Genomic DNA, 17,961 nt, shown 5'->3' with positions numbered 1-17,961 from the left:
GGGGCTTTCTTGTGTCTGGAGTGGGAGAAAAGAGAAGGGTTAGTTGTAGGGTGCAGAATGAAGGACGTCTTCTCATGGGAGTGAACAGGATGGTATTTTCAAAATGCAGACGTGATGTGCAGCTTGGTGGGTATGTGCGTGGGGTGTAGAGCATGTGGAGGTGATGGGAAGCTGCTTCCAGGATGCAGATGAGAGGTGGGGAGCAGGAGGGGGCTCTTAGGCATCACTGTAGCAGAATGGTGGCAGGGGTTCTCCTTTTTCAAATGGCACCATGTTCTCTGTTTCAGTGTGTTGAACTGGCTGGTGGTGTGATTAAAGACATCAGGGTTTTACAGACACAATTGGCTTTGCTCCTTTCTCTCTCTCCTCCCACTTTGAAGTAGTCGTTGTTTGAGGCAACTCCCGTTTCCCTTCAGAATACTAAACTTGCCTCTGCCTTAGTTTCCCCATTCTGCTTGTTTGATGCAGACAACTGGGGGAAAAATGGATAGTGAAATATTTCATGCTTCAGCTCCGACACATGACTTCAGCTGGACATTTATTTTTAGCTGCAGCTACAGTTTCCAGTGGCAATTACTGCTTTTTTTCCTTTCAGTTTTCAGTCTTGTGGTGAGTAACCTAGGTTCATGGATTTTGCCTCTTGAAGCGACTCATGTGCCCCAGAATTTATTCTACTTCCTTCTGAAATTGATTTACTTTTTTTGTTTTTAGGTGCTGGTGAATCTGGTAAAAGCACAATTGTCAAACAAATGCGGATCTTGCATGTGAATGGATTTAATGCAGAGTAAGTGCATCTATATTCCTACCACATTATTTGAAGTTATGTGCATGATTGATTATAAGTATATTTGTGAGTTCTGGTGTAATTGAATGTGGCTCCTTGAGGATTTGTCTTTTTAGGGGGAAAGGGTAGTGTTTAGTTTGAGAGTATCGTGATTGAACTTTTCAAATATGCGAGGGAGCCTGCTTCTTAACTGATTGCATCAAGGTTTCATTTGTCAGGCTTTATGAAGGCGAAGTTTTGCTGCAGTTTCTCTCACAATATGGCTGACATCTAACTTCTTCTGTAGTAGGCTCAGTGTTTTCTTTCAAAGTAAACTGAATGCACTTTATGAAGAAGTATTAAGGGTTGCTTCAGGAAATTGATTACATACTGGTTTTATGTTTAAGGCCACTGACAGACTTTTATGATTGCTGTTTTGGTTTCCAGATTTGAGATAAAATAAGAAGCTTTTGGTTCTCTCTCTGTTTCATTGTCACTTTGGATGGGCCAAGCATTGACTATATTGTTCCCTGTCAAGCAAAATCTATTCAACTTAAGAATTCTTTAGTTAATATCCTGGTTTGGCATTCCATTGTTTGTAGAGAAAGATGTATGACCCAGTCTTAAGTGCATATTTCTTAATTGGAATTTCAAGGCTTACTATCTTTTTTCAGAATTCTACTATCATTACAGTATTCCACAATCATACCCCAAGTCACTTTTTGGGGTAGTATCTGGGCAGGACCCAAATATCTGCTCCCATCTGGAACAAAAGGTACTGCATAGCAAAATAGACTTGAAACTGAAGTGGTGCAGACAATTGAAAAACAGTTTTGGACTGCCATGGTAGTTCCTTGCTTTCTCTACCCCCTTCCCCAGTACTCAGCTTCTGAACAAGGTGGTGTTTTTTTTTAGCTAATCATCATTGAGATATTTGCATGTGAATTTGTCTAATTCCCTTTTAAAGCAAGTTAAGCTAATTGGCAACCTCTCATCTATATTGTGGCAGCAATTCCATAAATATATTGTGTGTTTGTGAAGAAGTACCGACATTTCCCCTTACTTTCTAGGAGGAAAAAAGTGAGTGTTATGGTGCAAAAAATACGGTACTTCTATCTACCCTGAATCAATGCCCAGTTTGTTTTGGTCACTCCTAGTTAGGGAAGAGGGAGAGAGAAAATAAATGTCAATACAATTGTTTATCATATTCTCCCTACCCCCAGTGTTTTTCTTTTCTAAAGTTGAAAGCCCCAAATGCTCTTACTTTTTTGTTGCCAGGAAGGTGCTCTTGATTGCCTTGCACTGCATCTTTTCTGACTGCTATTTCCTTCTAGAAGAATGAGTGATCAGAATGGAACATAATATTCCAAATCACTGTAGATTTATAGGCTAATAGAGGCTTTAGCATAGTCACAGTCTTATTTTCATTCTCTTTTCTTATCAACCCCATCCTGGAATTCATCTTTTTCACTAGTGCTACAAGTATTCAGTGCTGTAGCTTCACATCCCCCCAGTTAGTGGCTAGTAGAAAAACAGTAGTAACTATTGTGTAATTTATAACAGATTCATTGGGGTAGCCTTGTGAAAAATATTGGACCTGGATCCACATGTTAGTTCAGAAGAAAAATGTACTACCTACACACCAATGTGGAAAGACTTCTTCAGTCACAAGATTTTGATATGTAGCTCTTCTGCTTTTGGTTCATACTTAGTTGCCTTCAATAATCTGATTTGTTTTATAATAAGGAGGTTTAGAACATTTATTTCTATTTCAGAAATAATTTTGTTTGAGAATTCAGCAAAGGCAGCCTGAAGTCCTAGCATATGTATTGGCATCCATCTGTCTCAAGAGACAGTGGAGTGCGCCTCTGGGGGTGAACTCCCCGGGGCGTAAGTCTGGGCAGTGTGTATGGAGGTCCTGGGCTGCCCAGGCGACAAGACCCTCCTCTCGGCCTTGCTGATGTGGTCCAAAGGAAAGCAGAGCAATACTTTTGGCAACAGGAGCTGCTGGAAGGAGGTGTACAAGGCACCATCCAACTGCCTTAGGGACTCCATTTCAGATTCATTACGGCTTTACTCCTTAGCCTTTTCTTCTCCCAAAGATGTCCCATAAGGCAGTGAAGGTTTAAGATCAGAGTTTTCCTTCTAGATGAGCTACCATCCCAGGTTGACGAACCCCATCTGCCCCTCACTCTACAGCATCTATATGTCTTGGTAAACATTGATTAGGACAGCGTGAATGAGTAGGAGTGAGTCATAGTGAGCTTTGGTTTTCCTCACTTCTTCTCCCATTCATCCAGGAGAACTAGTTCACATACTTTTGCGTCAGCTTTTGATTATTTTCTACTGCTATATTATAACAGACAAAATGTAAAACGATTTGCCAGTGCTGACCATGTTATCTGGACCTGGAACTGTGGTTGAGCTTAACCATGGTTAGTTTTTGCAAGCCATCTTCAGTAACCGTGATTTCAATTTTATGTTAACCGCAGTTTGCCAGTTCAGACCACACAACAAACTTTGGTTAAGTTAAAAGGAGAACCTGAGGCATACTGCGGCTTGTTCCTCTTCATTCATGTTGCTCTAAACCAGGGATGGCCAACAGGTAGATCGCAGTCTCTTGGAAGTTGGACAAGCCTGCTCTAAACAAACCCTAACTGGAGATGGCGGGAATTGAATTTCTGTTGTATGCCATCTTTTGAAGGCTTGCTGTAAAAGGATAGGTAGAAAACGAAATAAAAGAAAATAAATAATAAATTAACAATAAAATATTGCTTAACTGAAACTCATTTAGAAGTATGTCAGTATGGACGAGTAAGAGGCGCTCTCGCATGTTCAGAAAAGTTACGCAGTCCTCAATACTTACCTATTATCACTTGGATAATAGGATTTTAATGTAGTATAGATTTAGTGTACATATGTTAGTTCAATGTATTATTTGTAGTGTTTCAGTTACAGCTGGTTCTTGGACCTTAACAAGCTGCTCCAAAATTTAGCCAATGAGTGATAATTGCAAGTTAGCCCACCAAAAATGTACTACCGTTTCTGTACTTAGCCATATGTGATGCGGTGCCTGGATGTATGTGTACATGATAGAGTGAGAGGTTGATGGAATGGTAGTAGGAAGCCATATGTCATATAACTTGACTTTTGGACCCTTAAAATGTTGGGCAAGAAACTCTTCAGAATTGGTTTCCTCTTAGTAGAAATCAGAGTTAGCATATGTTAGTGAACAGTTTGGGCTTTTGGTGCAACTTGAGAGGAATGGGATAATAAAGCTGGGGAGTGAAATCTGAGAATATGCCTCACAACGTTCTTGTTCAGATCCGGTACGTGGAACAACGTTGTTAAGAGGATGCCATGTTTGATGATGGATCATGAAGACAATGGAAATTACTGTGGTCTCTTAGTTTAGGATCCAGATTCCTTCCCCTTGTCATTGGAGAATCCATGGCTCTTGATCAGTTTACTCAGTGTACACTCCTATACATTTAGGCGGCTTTACAGAAGTGGGATTTAAGCAATCTGTGTTCAGAATGTCATCCTTGGTTCCGAAAAAAAGCCTTAGTGAGAAATCTGAATAGAAATATAACAACAATAATGAAATAAACTGCCAGGGTGTCTGTTCCTATGCCAGGATGTTTGTAAGCCTAAATTAGTGTCTTCTTTTTTACTAGAATATAGCTGTTGCTTAAGTATCCAAGCTTCAAAAATTATTATTCCAGTGTGCTTTATCCTAGGTTCATATAAGTGGTAAGGCTGGGAAATATCTGGTTTTCAATATTGTGATATATCACCAGCTAAATGTCATGATGTATAGATATATCACGATATCTGAGATATGGAAGGAACTATGCAAAGGCAAACAGGACAATGTCCCGGCAACTGCTACTGCTTAAGGGTCTAAAACTGATAAATGATGATAATATCAATCACCTCATGGTCACTTTCATCAGCAGGCAAGTCAAAATGCATCCAAACAAGAGTTTCGGTTTGGGGCTTCGCTACCGAATGGTGGTATTCAGGACAATCCAAAGTATGGCGATGAGTATTATGTTTAGCTGGTAATAACATTGCAATGTTTAGCTAGTGATATATCACAATGTTGAAAACCAGATATTGCCTAGCCCTCACATACATTGTGATTAACAATATTTTGTGAGGTCAAATATTATGAAACAGTTATCACGGTGTGAACTTCAAACTGGTTTTGGACAATATATTGATATATCGCTCAGCCCTAATAAGTAGTTCTTAAAGACTGTTCACATTCAATGGATCTCATGACAATTCCAGAGGGTAGGATCCCCTGCATTATACATAAAAGGCTTGGGAATTAGTTCCTTTTCTATATCTGTATTTACTACCCTAATGTGTTGCTGGTTTTTGTTTTTGTTGTTTGTCTGTCAGTCCATAACAATTCATTTGACCCTTGTCTTGGATTTTGCTATTTATAGAAAAGTTATTTGCAGTTTAGCCCCCAAAGTAATCTGCATAGAAGGGGTATATCTAGAGATGTTATGATCTTAGTTAGGGTTAGTGAACCAAAGTTTGGGCTATTGATACAAGGAAGGGCATGGTTTGCCTTTTAGAGACTCTGTCATGTTTCAAGTTGTCCATGACAATAGCTTTGATTGGGCTGTGGAGGAAGAACTGATGCATTCTTAAATGCCATTTGTTGGTTGCTGTTTGACATGGGTAGTCTGGAGAAAGTCAGGCAATTTTTCCTTGCTTCAGTGTGATTCATTTGCAGTACTCAAAACCTACCCATGTCAGTCAGTGTTGCTCTTAAAGTAATTGAACAAAATGCATAGATTTCAGGATTAGATTTGAATAGTTTTGCAGCTGTTTTTCAAAAGAGACCTAGGCATTTCACACCCAATTACAACTTGTGCTGGCATGATGTATGCAGAGGCACTTGCTAAGTTTAGCATCTTGCCTGATCAGTGGGCTGACCATTACATTTTTCCAAAACTTGTAAGTACCTGTAAAATTAGACTGTACCCTAACCTCTCAAAAAGCGTTCACCTCCCAGTTCTCACATGGCCCTACCAGTCTCTGCAATCTGCATACCTGTAGAGCCTGCCTCCTTCTCTTTTCTTGCCCCGTGTGATACTTTTACAGCCAGTGAAATTCCCAGGACGTCTTTTTCAAGCTATGCTTGGGAAAGCAGAAGAAGCAATGAATGGTTGGTGAGTGGTTTTGAGACGTTGCCCTTTGACAACAAGAAATTTCATCTATGTTTGTGAAATTCAGTTGGGTTTAAGAAACCGACAGAAGATGCCACTGTCCAGGGAAGATTTGCAGAAATAACTTAGAAATAAATAACTCCATGCAAGTATATCTTCATTTACCATCCTTGGATATCTAACATCACATTATATAACATATATATATATATCACTTGTTATATAACTGCCCTTGGCAGTGGGGAAGGAAAAGTTTGTGGATATTTAAGTTATGTAGACAATAGGGACAGGAAGTTGTAACCATGGGAAAAGAGGAAAGGTGCATGTCAGTTGCTAAAGTGAAGATGTGTGAGTTAAGTGGGGGGTTTTCTCATTTGGCAAGATTAGGATGCAAGTATATTATGGAGAGGGAAATGTGTCTGTAATCCATGCATTTGAGGTAACATTTGAAGAGTGACTAGGTGAATGAATGTATGCTGCTATTGCCAGCCATTCACAAAAGTTAAACAGGAGACATATGTTCAGGGTGGTTCAGGCCCATGCCAGCACTGAATGGTAGTTTTGAGTGCTACAGTTCAAGAAGGAGGAGCTCAAATTGGTAGATAGATTATAGGTCCTCTCTTTTCGGCATGGTTATTGCCTGATGTTGGAAAGAAGTGGAACAGCATTATGGGTTGAATCCAGGTATGTTATATCTGGGATAGATCCACTGAAATCAGTGGACTTAAATTATCCATGCCCATTGATTTCACTTAGTCTCCTCCAAGAATAATTAGTTGAATTCAACTCCATATATTTACAGGGATTTCACCCCCACCCTTTAAAATCACACATTTCCCCCCATTTTGTTAGAGTTCCAATAGCAAACCATTTTCAGTCCCTCTTCTGTTGAATTGCTTGATCTTAAGCCTGAGTTGAGTGACCACCTGTCATTTGCCACATTCATTCTGTTGTATCTTTGATATGTGTGACCCCCTGTCCTAGAGAATACAAGATATTCCATTGACGTTAGGGCAAGAAGCAAGGTGTTTAAATTTAAAGTAAGATAGTTTTATGTTAAAGAATTGGAAAATATTTCTTTGAGAAGAGCAGTAGAATAATGTGAGAACTTGAGAACTTCAGGGACTGAGATTCCATAAGGGAAGGATGAGCAAGAATGCTATCAGTTGTTTGTTGAGAACACCATTGTTATTAAAAGATTCAATGACATTTTGTAGAACAAATTAGTTCTACACTTGGGCAGTCTATTCACTTTGGGCAGTGTTATTTTGTCAGGCTTAAAGAGGTTAAAGTGCACATTGAAATAGAAAAATCAGAGTGCTTTAAAAAGCATGTATGTCTCTAATCTGTTCCTTTATTTGTAGATTATCCTAGTGACTCATTCTCAGTCACTAGATTTCCCCAACTCTAGTTGCGTTTGTTAAGAGTGCATGCTTCATTCATTAATAGGAGAATGAAGCTGGTAAAACGTAACTATCCATTTTTGTCCAACAAATATTGAATTGTTGCTTATTAAATTATGATGAAAGTAAATCCAGAGGCCAAGCTAGTATTTGCTTTTGTTGTTGTGCTACAGCTTCTGATGAACTCCAGTAATTCTCAGGTATATCGCTTTTCCTTATAAGACACAAAAAACTCCTAGGTTTGATCTGGAATACTGAGTTCAGATTGAGTGTCAGTGAAGATAGAATGCCAAAAAGGCTATTCTTGCTGGCTTTAGATACATGCTCATCTGTCAGGATAGTTGAAAGCTTTGAGCTCAGATATGTATCACGACCTGCAGAGATTAACTGCTTTTGCCAAACTTCTGTATGTAAAAATGGCAAATTTAGGACTTGGGATGAATACAGCATCTTCCATTTGTCCAGACTGTAACCTTTTATCCTATTGCAATGGTCAATCATTTCACTTCTGAAAAATTCTATAACTTGCTTTTCCATTAAGAGAGCTGGTTGTAGGGCTTAGTTGGTATGGTTTTATAGCTAAGTTTTTCACTGAAGTGAAATGTGGCCCAATTTTATTTGGCCCATGGTAGTCAAATTTTCTGAAGGGATGATAAAACAAAAAGTTCTACTGCTTCCTGCTTTATAAATTGTAAGATTAGTCTTGGCCATTGGCAATCCATTGTGATAATGCTCCTTATGTCTGAAATATGACAAGTAAGCCAGGGCTGTTTCTGTGGCGGCCCTGAGGAAATAGATACTCCGCCAAAGGAAGTCCAGCTGGCCTCATCACAGCTCACCTTTCAAGCTGTAAGACCTGTCTGTTATAGTGTCCTTTTTCAGGGGCTTCATGTTTAAAAAAAATAAAAATAAAAATCTGACTTCTGGTGTTTTTATGCTGATTTTGATTTTCACATTACACTGTTGTGATCTCCAAGTATACAAAGCTGTCAGTTCCTGTTTTACATTGTTCAATTATGGTAGCCCCTGAATAGTTAAGCCAGGAAAAAAGTGTGTATCTACTTTTACAAAATTCCATTTCGTTTGTTTTTCTAAACATAGTCTAAATGAGAGATGGCACACAACCTGAAACATTTATGTACTTTTTAAAAATAGTTGTATAGTCTAAATATTTTAAAGCCCAAATAATTAAATTTTATTAAAATAAATTTTGAATAGTTTTTACATTTGCTTGCTTAAAAAAAGGATTAACGGCAAATTTCCGCTCAGAGAGGAAGTTGTTGCTGATTACTTTTCTTTCAAGCAGTATGATACAGACATGAATTGTGCCATGCTGCATATGGCAAATATGTAGGGAATTTGTTCATGCGTAATGGAAGAACTCAAAGTGACTAGGGTAGAAATAGGGAAATAAGTGCAGTATGGAAGAGATCCAGTGCAAAAATAATGGCTATATTCTAAACCATCGTTTAGAGAATATGACTCTCCTCCTCTTCAGCTTGCACATTTCTCTTTCCCCCATGAGAGGAGATTGAAAGCGTCCACTTCTGTTTTAAATTAACCGTGCTTACCATGTTGACCAAACCTTAAACCATAGTTAATCTTAACTATATTTAGTGGAAAAAAGTCAGCTTCACAAACTGGTGCCGTGTCTTGTCCCTGTTTCTCTGCTGTTCTCCTCACCTCCTCCACTTCTCCCTTTCCTCCGTGTCCCCCGTCTTTACATCCCTCGGTCCTTATTGGAATAGGTGGTGTATGGGAGCCTTGTGGGGGCCAGCTTGGGAAAGTATTGGTGAGGCCTGTGGTTTTTGCCACCATGCACCTCAGGTTCATTTGATTACCTCTCCTCTGGCATGGTCACAAGGAGCAGACTGGAAGTTTTCGCTTCTATTTTTTGATTTAAAACTATGGTTCAGGGAAACAAGGCAACTTCATAAATCAGTTTGAAGTTAACTGTTTTTCTAAACTGTTGTTAATACTAACCGCAGTTTAGGGTTTGGACATAATGATTAATTCCATGGCTAATTGAAAATGGAAGTGATAATTTCTGATTTTGAGACTATCACCAAAGGATAAGAGGGTCTGGACCAGACCATTGTCAGTATTCAGCTACAGTGAATGAGGTAACTGTTAACATAGAAGGTAACATTTAAACTGAACAATTACCATGTTGTGTAGTGGTATCCCGTATAAAGGAAATCATGATTTTTTAAAAAAGCAAAATTTCCTAGTTAAGGCATTGTTGTCTGTAATGATGGAGGAAGTGTTCAGTACCAGAGATCATATTGGTCTCACTTCATGGGGAAGAGCGTATTAAGCAAGTGTGCTGAGAATTCATGCTTTTTGAGGAATAACTGAAAGGTTAAACTTTCAGGTGTGATTAAGTATCATCTATTCATTCTTATGGTTACAGATCTCTCATCCGCTATGTGTATGCAAGTGCAGTTAATTTCAGCGTGATTTAAAGGATGTGTAATTATATATCACATTATATTCATACAGTGGAACCTCGGGTTGCAAACGTGATCCATGCGGGATGCGCGTTCGTAACCCGCAGCACTGCGCATGCGCGGGTTGCGATTTGGTGCTTATGTGCAAAGCTCCGAAACCCAGAAGTAACCCATTCGGTACTTCTGGGTTTGGCACGGTGCGCAACCCAAAATCACGTAACCTGAAGCGTCTGTAACCCGAGGTACCACTGTACTGCAGTTCAAAACTCTGTTTCTGTTATGCCTTGAAAATAATCTGTTATGCCTTGAAAATAATAATCATGCCCAACTCAAATGAAGTTTAAATACAAATAAAAGCTGGGTCTGTTTCTTTGCATTTGTCCCTCTTTGCCCCTCTGCTTTGGTTTATTGTTCCCCCTGTCCCCTGTCCATGAGAGGGGCTTGTCCAGGGGTCAGCAAACTAAGGTCCGTGGGCCCTATCAGGGCCACCTGGGTCTTAAATCCGGCCCACGCCGCGAAGCCAGAACCCGCCGCGAAACTGAGACTCCCGGTGATGATGACAGAAGGAAGAGGTCGAACGGCGGCGGCTCTGCCACTCAATCGCCGTGTGATTGGTTTATCTCAGCACTGTTTGATTGGCAGAGACGTCGCCGCACTGAGGTAAACCAGGCGCGGCATCTGATTGGCAGAGCCGCCGCCGCCGCTCAGCCACTTCCTCCCGTCGCAAGAAGGCAAGGCAGTGCCTCTCGCCGGCTCCTCCCGCCTCACCAGTTCCAGAAGTCTGCTGTCCCTTCCCCGCCAGCTTCCACCTGCGCTGCCAGGAGACACTGCGTCTCGGTACGTAGCCGCACCCTGCCCTGCCATTGGATACACAGACACTAAGAGCCCTAAATACACGCTTACTTCAAGTAAGCCACAATCATTTCAAGGCCACTTGTTCAGCACTTGAAGAACTGCTCAAACCCACTGAGATGAAATGCGCTATTGATCGCGCCCCTGGGAAGGTAAGCGCAGTGGCTGGCCCCCCTTGCCTCTTCTTACAGCTCCCCCCCACTGTGCTGCTTCTCCGGCCCGCCACAAGGTCTGAGGGACAGTGGACCGGCCCGCATCTAAAATATTTTTGCCGAACCCTGGGCTTGTCCCTTGTTTATATTACCTCTGTAATATGCTATGTAGACAGATGCCTTCATAAATAAATATTATCTGTAGCATCTATTTTAAGAAATAGTGCATGAAATGGGCTATAAATACCTCTATTTACTACCACATGTTGCAGCTCAAATTTATGGCACTTGTCATGGAGGACAGAAATGGTTTAACTTTGTGTTTTGTGGGCTTCGTTGCTTAAGTTGTCACAGGTTTACGGTTCGGCAGAGTTTATTTCCATTTAATGTATAGTAACTTTGGCTGCATCTGCTTATGGCTCGTAATGACTTAAAATGCGCCTTTTTTAGATAACTCTTCAAGTGGTGTAGTCTGACCAGTAAAGCCAATAGAGAGACTTTAAAGACAAACAAACAGTGAGGCATCAACTCTCATGGACTAAAGTTCACTTTGTTGATGCACGGAAGTGTTATCCTCAGTTGACACACGCAGGGAGAGGGAGAAATTGCAAGCAATGGAACCAGAAAGCCATGAAATGCAAGGGTTAGCAGTAGATCTGTGGAGATGGTCCATAGTTGCTTAATACAGTGGTAGAACACATGGTTCACATGGGAAGGGTTCCAGGCTCAGGCACTGGCATCTCCAGCTAGGGCTGAGAAATGCTGTGGTATGAGACCATGGAGGCCCGCTGCCAGTCACTGTAGACATAATCTCGACTTGATATAAGGCAGCCTTGTAGCTTTCTGTGACATTTCTGTGTGGAGCCCCAGTTACGCAAAGTAAGACCACTAGCGTTCACTAGTGATAAGGCTATCTTACTAGTCATGTTAGATTGAACAGATATTCTAGTTTTGGGAATTTGTGGTGAGATGAAAATCAGAATAATGATAAATTAACTACCTTTCACTTGCTATATTCTCCAGTGGGCGATTAAATAGGCCAATTCTGCTTGCTCCTATCTGTAGTCAAGACTCCATAAGATAATTATCTGTGCCTGCTGCATCCTTCAAGACTCCCAAGACACATAAATAATGGCACAGTCTAAGTGAGGAATTTTGACTTGTGAGACTGTCAGTGGTGTCCCTAGACATGTCTTTGAGTCTAGCAATGTAACAAAAATTAGCACAAGGTCTTTGTTTTAAAAAATGGCATTAAGTGCACCAGCACACAGAAGTATTTTAAAAAAACAAAAAAATGGTTTACATATGTTTCAGTCCTAGAGAGCCCTGCAATGCTACTTCATAAGGCTGGTATGGCAGGTAAAATAATTTTGAATCAGAGTATTTTTCTGTGACGGCTAAGTTTTTATTTGCTGCATTATGGCTTTGGAATACTTGGAAAACTTAGTCCTTTTCATGAATTCCAGTGGTCACATAATATTGATTATATTAAATTTCAGCCTGCTAAAGAACTTGATGATAAAATAAATGATTACAGGCAACAACCATTTTGCATGCATTCAGAGCACGTGTGACGAGGCGCACGTGCTTCTCCGTGAACCCGGAATGGCAGGAAAGGGGTGGGCGGGCAAGAGTGTAACGGGGCAGGCTTATGCATGCTCCGTCATTGTGTGCAATGACCCAGAACGCAGCCCCCCCCCTCCAAAATCGAGGGTTGCCTGTATACACTCCCCCTACCCCCTGAAATGTTTTTTCTGGTATAAAATGGGACCACTGTACATTTTAAGTTGCTGCTTAATTTCAGTGGAATGATGGCTGTAAGCATATGATTGATTATTTGTGCACATGGAGCTGCTGCTGCTGCTGCTGCTGCTGCTGCTGCTGCTGCTGCTATTTAAATGAATCGGTGCCCCCACCTGATCTTTTGAAATTACTGTATTGGGCCAGTTACCTTGGAAAACCTTTTGTTACAGTGTAATTTAATGCCAAGAAATAAAGTTCCAAGAACAAGGGCTTGAGTGGAGAAATGTGTACTTAAGTGCTATACAAAATTGATGCAGATTTTCACCAACTCACAAGTTCCAGAGTCACTTGTGGAGGGAATGCAGAATTGTTTGTCATAAAAGCAACTCATGCCTGATTTATTTTTAATAACAATTACTAAAGAAAACCCTTGAATATTCAGGATGTGAGGCAGCTAGGCCAATATTCAAGGACAAAGACATTAGGCCCAAGAATAATCCTGATTTGTTAAAGTAAGTGTATAAAAATATTACACTTTTCAGTAGTGTATTAGAGCTAATTTGGTGTTTTACCTTTGCTTCAATTGGGCAGCTCTGGGGTTTTCGTATACATTAACGTGTGTGTGTGTGCGCGCGCGTGTGCAGTAGCCAATATATGGTGCCCTAAAAATGTTTTGTACTACAGCTCCCATGAGCCCCAGCCAGCATGACCATTGGCCAGAAATGATGGGAGTTGTAGTCCTAAACAACTGGAAAACATCATATTGGCTACCCCGATAGATATGATTGGCTTCTTCTGTAGGTCCTCATTAAGGTGAATGATTGATTCATCTCTGCTGCTGCCAGAAAAAGCAAAAATAAAAAAGCTTAAGAGTGTTCAGTGATAGCCATAAAAGGGCAAACCGCCACTGTCAAAGCATAGGGAAATAAGTGGTTTGTGTCTGTTTAGCTGTTGATTCCTTAGAAACCTAAAGCAAGAAAAATGGACAACATTGAGGAAGAAAGGGAGTAATATTGTCTGAAATTATCCAGTTTCTTTTTTCATAGCTGTAAGCTTTTCCTTTATGTCTCTTTTTAAAGAATTTCTTTGCAGTGCACATCAGATTCAGTTTTGAATAATCCTGGTAATATACAAGCATATGGAGAGCAGCTGACTTCCTGGTTTGTCAAAAGCTAGAAAATGGAAAGATTACCCAATTCTCGATTATATTGGGTGTTAGAATGTCAAATAGCAGTTATGCTATAGCTTTTTGCTGTTTTGGTCTGAAGTGCTCCAGTCAGAGGTCACTGCTGGAACAAATACAATTAACTGCTAATAATATCAATAAAACTTGTGTTGCAGTTTATTTTCCTTGGGTAGCTTGTTACTTCATACTTTACACAGCATTTGTATGTTTTGATCCTGCTGCTTCTTGTCGTCTTCTGAAGAATCTTTTTCTTATTGTCACTCTTCTGTGATTCATAATTTAATTCTCATTTGTTCTCTGGGCTCTTATAGTTAAAAATTTTCCCCATTGAAAACAAAAATAAGTGCACCCAAATTCTTGCTCTTCTCCCATGTCCCATTAATTTTCTTCCTACCCCCTCAGAGTATCCCCCTTTAATTAGTGTAATTCAATTATCTCTCCTCAATTTGTATCAGTTCAAGTTTTCATACTTACTATTCAACAAGTATTTAGCCAGTGATCTGTGCTTTGCCTGTCCCACAATCTTTTTTCTGCTGTAATTCTCCTTGAATCGACATTCATCACCTTTTTCTCTGCTCATCATTTTGAGCAGATCTGTTAATGATCCGCCCCCCCTTAGATTAATTTTAAATTTCAAAAATAATTGCACCTTTAAGAGTCTTCATTCCCTTTACACATCTTACCTATCATACCTCTTCATTCTCCTTTTCCACAATCTTGCCATTCTCTGAATAACTTCTTGTAAGACCTTGTGTTACTCCCAATATTGTTATTCCCAGTTTTCTCTCTCACAGTATCACATAATTGCTCCATAACTGATTGCATGTTTCCTGCCTGAAGTGGATCCAAGCTGCCCTGGTCACCTGATGGATGACATGTGCTAGCAGATGAACAGGGGAATGTGACCTTGCTGATTCTTCAGGGCCTCTCAACAGCTTTCAGTACCATTCACCATGTTAATCATGATGCCCACCAGACTAGGATGTGTATTAAGAGCAGGTTGTAGAAGCTTGTGTTGGGTGATTACTCTGTGACAGGTTCCATCTTGTCATTCATGCTTTATAACATTTACATGAAACTGCTATATGAGGTCGTATGTAAATTTGGACTGGGATGACGTCAGTATGAAGACATCTCTCTCTTCCAGCAGGAAGAAAGTCTTGAAATGCTATTTTCTGATGAACAAACTGAAACATACTTAGACAAGACAGAAATATTCTTGACGGGGTTCTTACGACTTGGAACAAGGTGTCTAACCTGTTTTCAACGGTGTATAATTTCTCTTGAAGAAACAAGTTCCCAGTTTGGTGCTGCAAATCTATTATGGTTATTAAATACAGAGGGGACAGTGGTGACCAGGAATCTTTCTAAGCTTTTTTTAGGGAAGCTGTACCTTGCCACAGACTTTCATGCCCTGGTTACTTCCAGTTTGCACTACTGTCATAATTTCTGTGTGGGGCTCCCATTGAAATCTGGATAGTTTGGAAATTTCAGTTGATATAAAATGCAAATGTGGGATTGCTGGCAGAGGTTAAGAATGGACTACAGGGGTGGGGAACATTTACAACACAGCAGACTGGGTCCTTGGGTCCCTATCCCCAGTGGGTCATTTTGACAGGCGGGTGGGGCTGCCCACTTGTCAATCACTTATATCACTGTGATGTTGGGTGACCCATTTACCCTTTGCAGCACAGCTGGAGTTCAAGCAGTGTTGCAAAGGGAAGATCCCAGCTGATCCAAGCTAGGCTTGAAGTACACGTTGATCAGTATTGACTTAAAGCCCCACTTTTGGCAGATGTTGGTTCCATTCAAAAGCTTCCGTTAAGAGCTCCCAAGTGGAATCAGTGCCATTGAGGCTTGCATTTGCTGCCAAATTTAAAGGTGCCAAATACATGCCCTGCTTGCCAAGGAACAATCAGACGTTCATTTTAAGGCTCTCAATTGTTCCTTTGCAGCCATATACGGTGGTACCTCGGGTTACAGACGCTTCAGGTTACAGACTCCGCTAACCCAGAAATAGTACCTCGAGTTAAGAACTTTGCTTCAGGGTGAGAACAGAAATCGCGTAGTGGCGGCGGTGGGAGGCCCCATTAGCTAAAATGGTACCTCAGGTTAAAAACAGTTTCAGGTTAAGAACGGACCTCCAGAACGAATTAAGTTCTTAATCCAAGGTACCACTGTATTTACCTGCCCCCCCCACCTGACACCATGTATGACATCATTTGTGGAGCATGTGAGCATGGTTTGAGGAAACAGCCTTGTGTGACAAATTAGGGCTCCTTCCAGGCCTGGCTAGGCCCATGGGCCAGAGGTTCCACAGTGCTAGACTACATTTTGCCAGTTTTATATCTACTATCCTTTACTAGCTGACCAAATGTTTCCCAGCTCAATTTAAGGTGCTGGCATTGGATATTACAACTCTAAACATGCCATTCGTTCATTTATTTATTTAATTAAATGTATTTGCCACTTGATTGTTTTGTTTTTGTTTTAAAAATGCCTCTAAGCGGTTTACAAAAGTATGAAATAAAAGGTTAATATTCTCAATAATAAAAGTTAGAAACGGGTATTTAAAAGCATTAAAAGGATGATTAAAATCATCAGTAGCTGAAAAGAAATAAAACACACATAACTTTCTACATGCCTGGATAGGATTGCCTAAACTAAACAAAAATATTTTAAGCAGGCAATGAAACGAGTACAGTGAAGGCATCTATCAATAGGGTTTTCCAAAGTGTAGGTGCTGCCACACTAAAATATATTTCTTGTGAAACAAGTATCATGTGGCACCTGTAAATAGTGCCAGTTCTGCAGATTGAAGTGGTTGAGCGGGCATAAATGTGGTAAGGCAATCCCACAAGTAAACTGGTTTGGCACCAGGAACTCTATTAAGGGAATAGCCTGTTCTTGCATGAACATGGTTGAGAACTTCCTTGTAGCTTCTAAAGCTCTTCTTCTCTCCCCTCAAGCAAAAAATAGGTGAGGACAAGGGAAGTGGCTTTTCCCACTGTGTCATTGAACTTATGGAATAGTAGCTCCAGAGATATCTGACTAAGGGCTTTTCTGTATATGTAGAACTGTAGGATTGAGTCCTTACTATCTAAAATTCAAGTTCAGTGTATTTCCCATATGTCCTTTGTGAGCTTACAAGTTGGTATCTTCCAACTAAGGTAATATTTTTTTTATTTTTATTTTTTTGTTAAAGGTGGTTGCCAAGCAGTTTCCCACCTTCCCTGGTATCTCATTGGAATTAATACAGTATATTGTTTATATACTTATACTAGACACCTGACTCTTTCTTAAGACTCCAGATGAGGTACTACTGCATGGAAACTTTAAGTCCACCATTCTGAACTGATTTATGAAAATGACTGATACCGATGTCTGGTGCTTATGTTATATGTTTTCGTCATCAAAGACAAAAAAATTGCATGATGATTAAAGAAAGAGCCATTTTTCCTTTTCAGTGAAGGGTGTTATAAAGTTGTTTATATGCTTAACTTAGGACACATCTTTGCCAAAAGGCATAGGAATATGGATATGTGGTTTGTGTATTTCTTTATTTGGGCCAATAATGACTCCTCGTATTTCTAATTCATCTTACATGCAAAACGTCCGTTGTTTTATGTGTTCATGTGCCTTTGATGCTTTGACATTAGCTTAAAAGCTATTGAGCTCAACATTGGCAATCCCAATGATTTCATACAGCTCAGAGATTTGGGAATAGTGTGGCATCTGACTCCAGCTTCATTTGTCGTTTTCGTCTCAAAATAGTTCCAGATATTCTAAAAAGATGCCAGGAGCCATTAATGGGACTGGATGAGGGATAACAAAAAGAAACCCAATACAGGCAAGATGGTTGTGTTCTCAGTGGGTGGTTCAGTTCATCCCAGAGGTACCAGTCACTTTTGTTTTGCTATAGGGCTGCATTCCCCTACAAGGATGAGATTCATAGGTAGATAGTGGTGATGATGAGAGATGAAGTTCCTAATAGACAAAATAAAAACTGACAAACTGCCAGTGGCATACACAACCACCCACAAATTCTCAAAGGGCTCTAATGTGACATTGTTGATCTTCTAACAAATACCAGCCTCTGTACCTGAGGATTGGAAAGTAACCAATGTGTAGCCTGATTTTTTAAAAAGTTGGGGGATGGGAATCCTGGAAATTACAGGCTAGTTAGCTAGCTTAACCTCTGTCCCAGGAAAACTGGTGGAAAG

General features: G+C 40.2%; 1 protein-coding gene across 6 annotated transcripts in view; it reads left to right on the top strand.

Annotated features, from left to right (window-relative positions):
* GNAS (GNAS complex locus) overlaps positions 1 to 17,961 on the top strand; it is a 177,123-nt gene that overhangs the window by 78,864 nt on the left and 80,298 nt on the right. For all 6 annotated transcript variants that reach the window (XM_081011426.1, XM_081011427.1, XM_081011428.1 and 3 more), the window contains exon 2: positions 712 to 784. In XM_081011426.1, the coding sequence (XP_080867552.1) occupies positions 712 to 784 (73 nt within the window). The remainder of the gene's footprint in view (positions 1 to 711; positions 785 to 17,961) is intronic.

This window comes from Podarcis pityusensis (genome assembly GCF_964106645.2).
Source record: "Podarcis pityusensis genome assembly, chromosome: 6".
Lineage (NCBI taxonomy): Eukaryota > Metazoa > Chordata > Lepidosauria > Squamata > Lacertidae > Podarcis > Podarcis pityusensis.
Note: the sequence above shows the minus strand (reverse complement) of the source record. Positions and strands in the feature narration are given on the sequence as shown.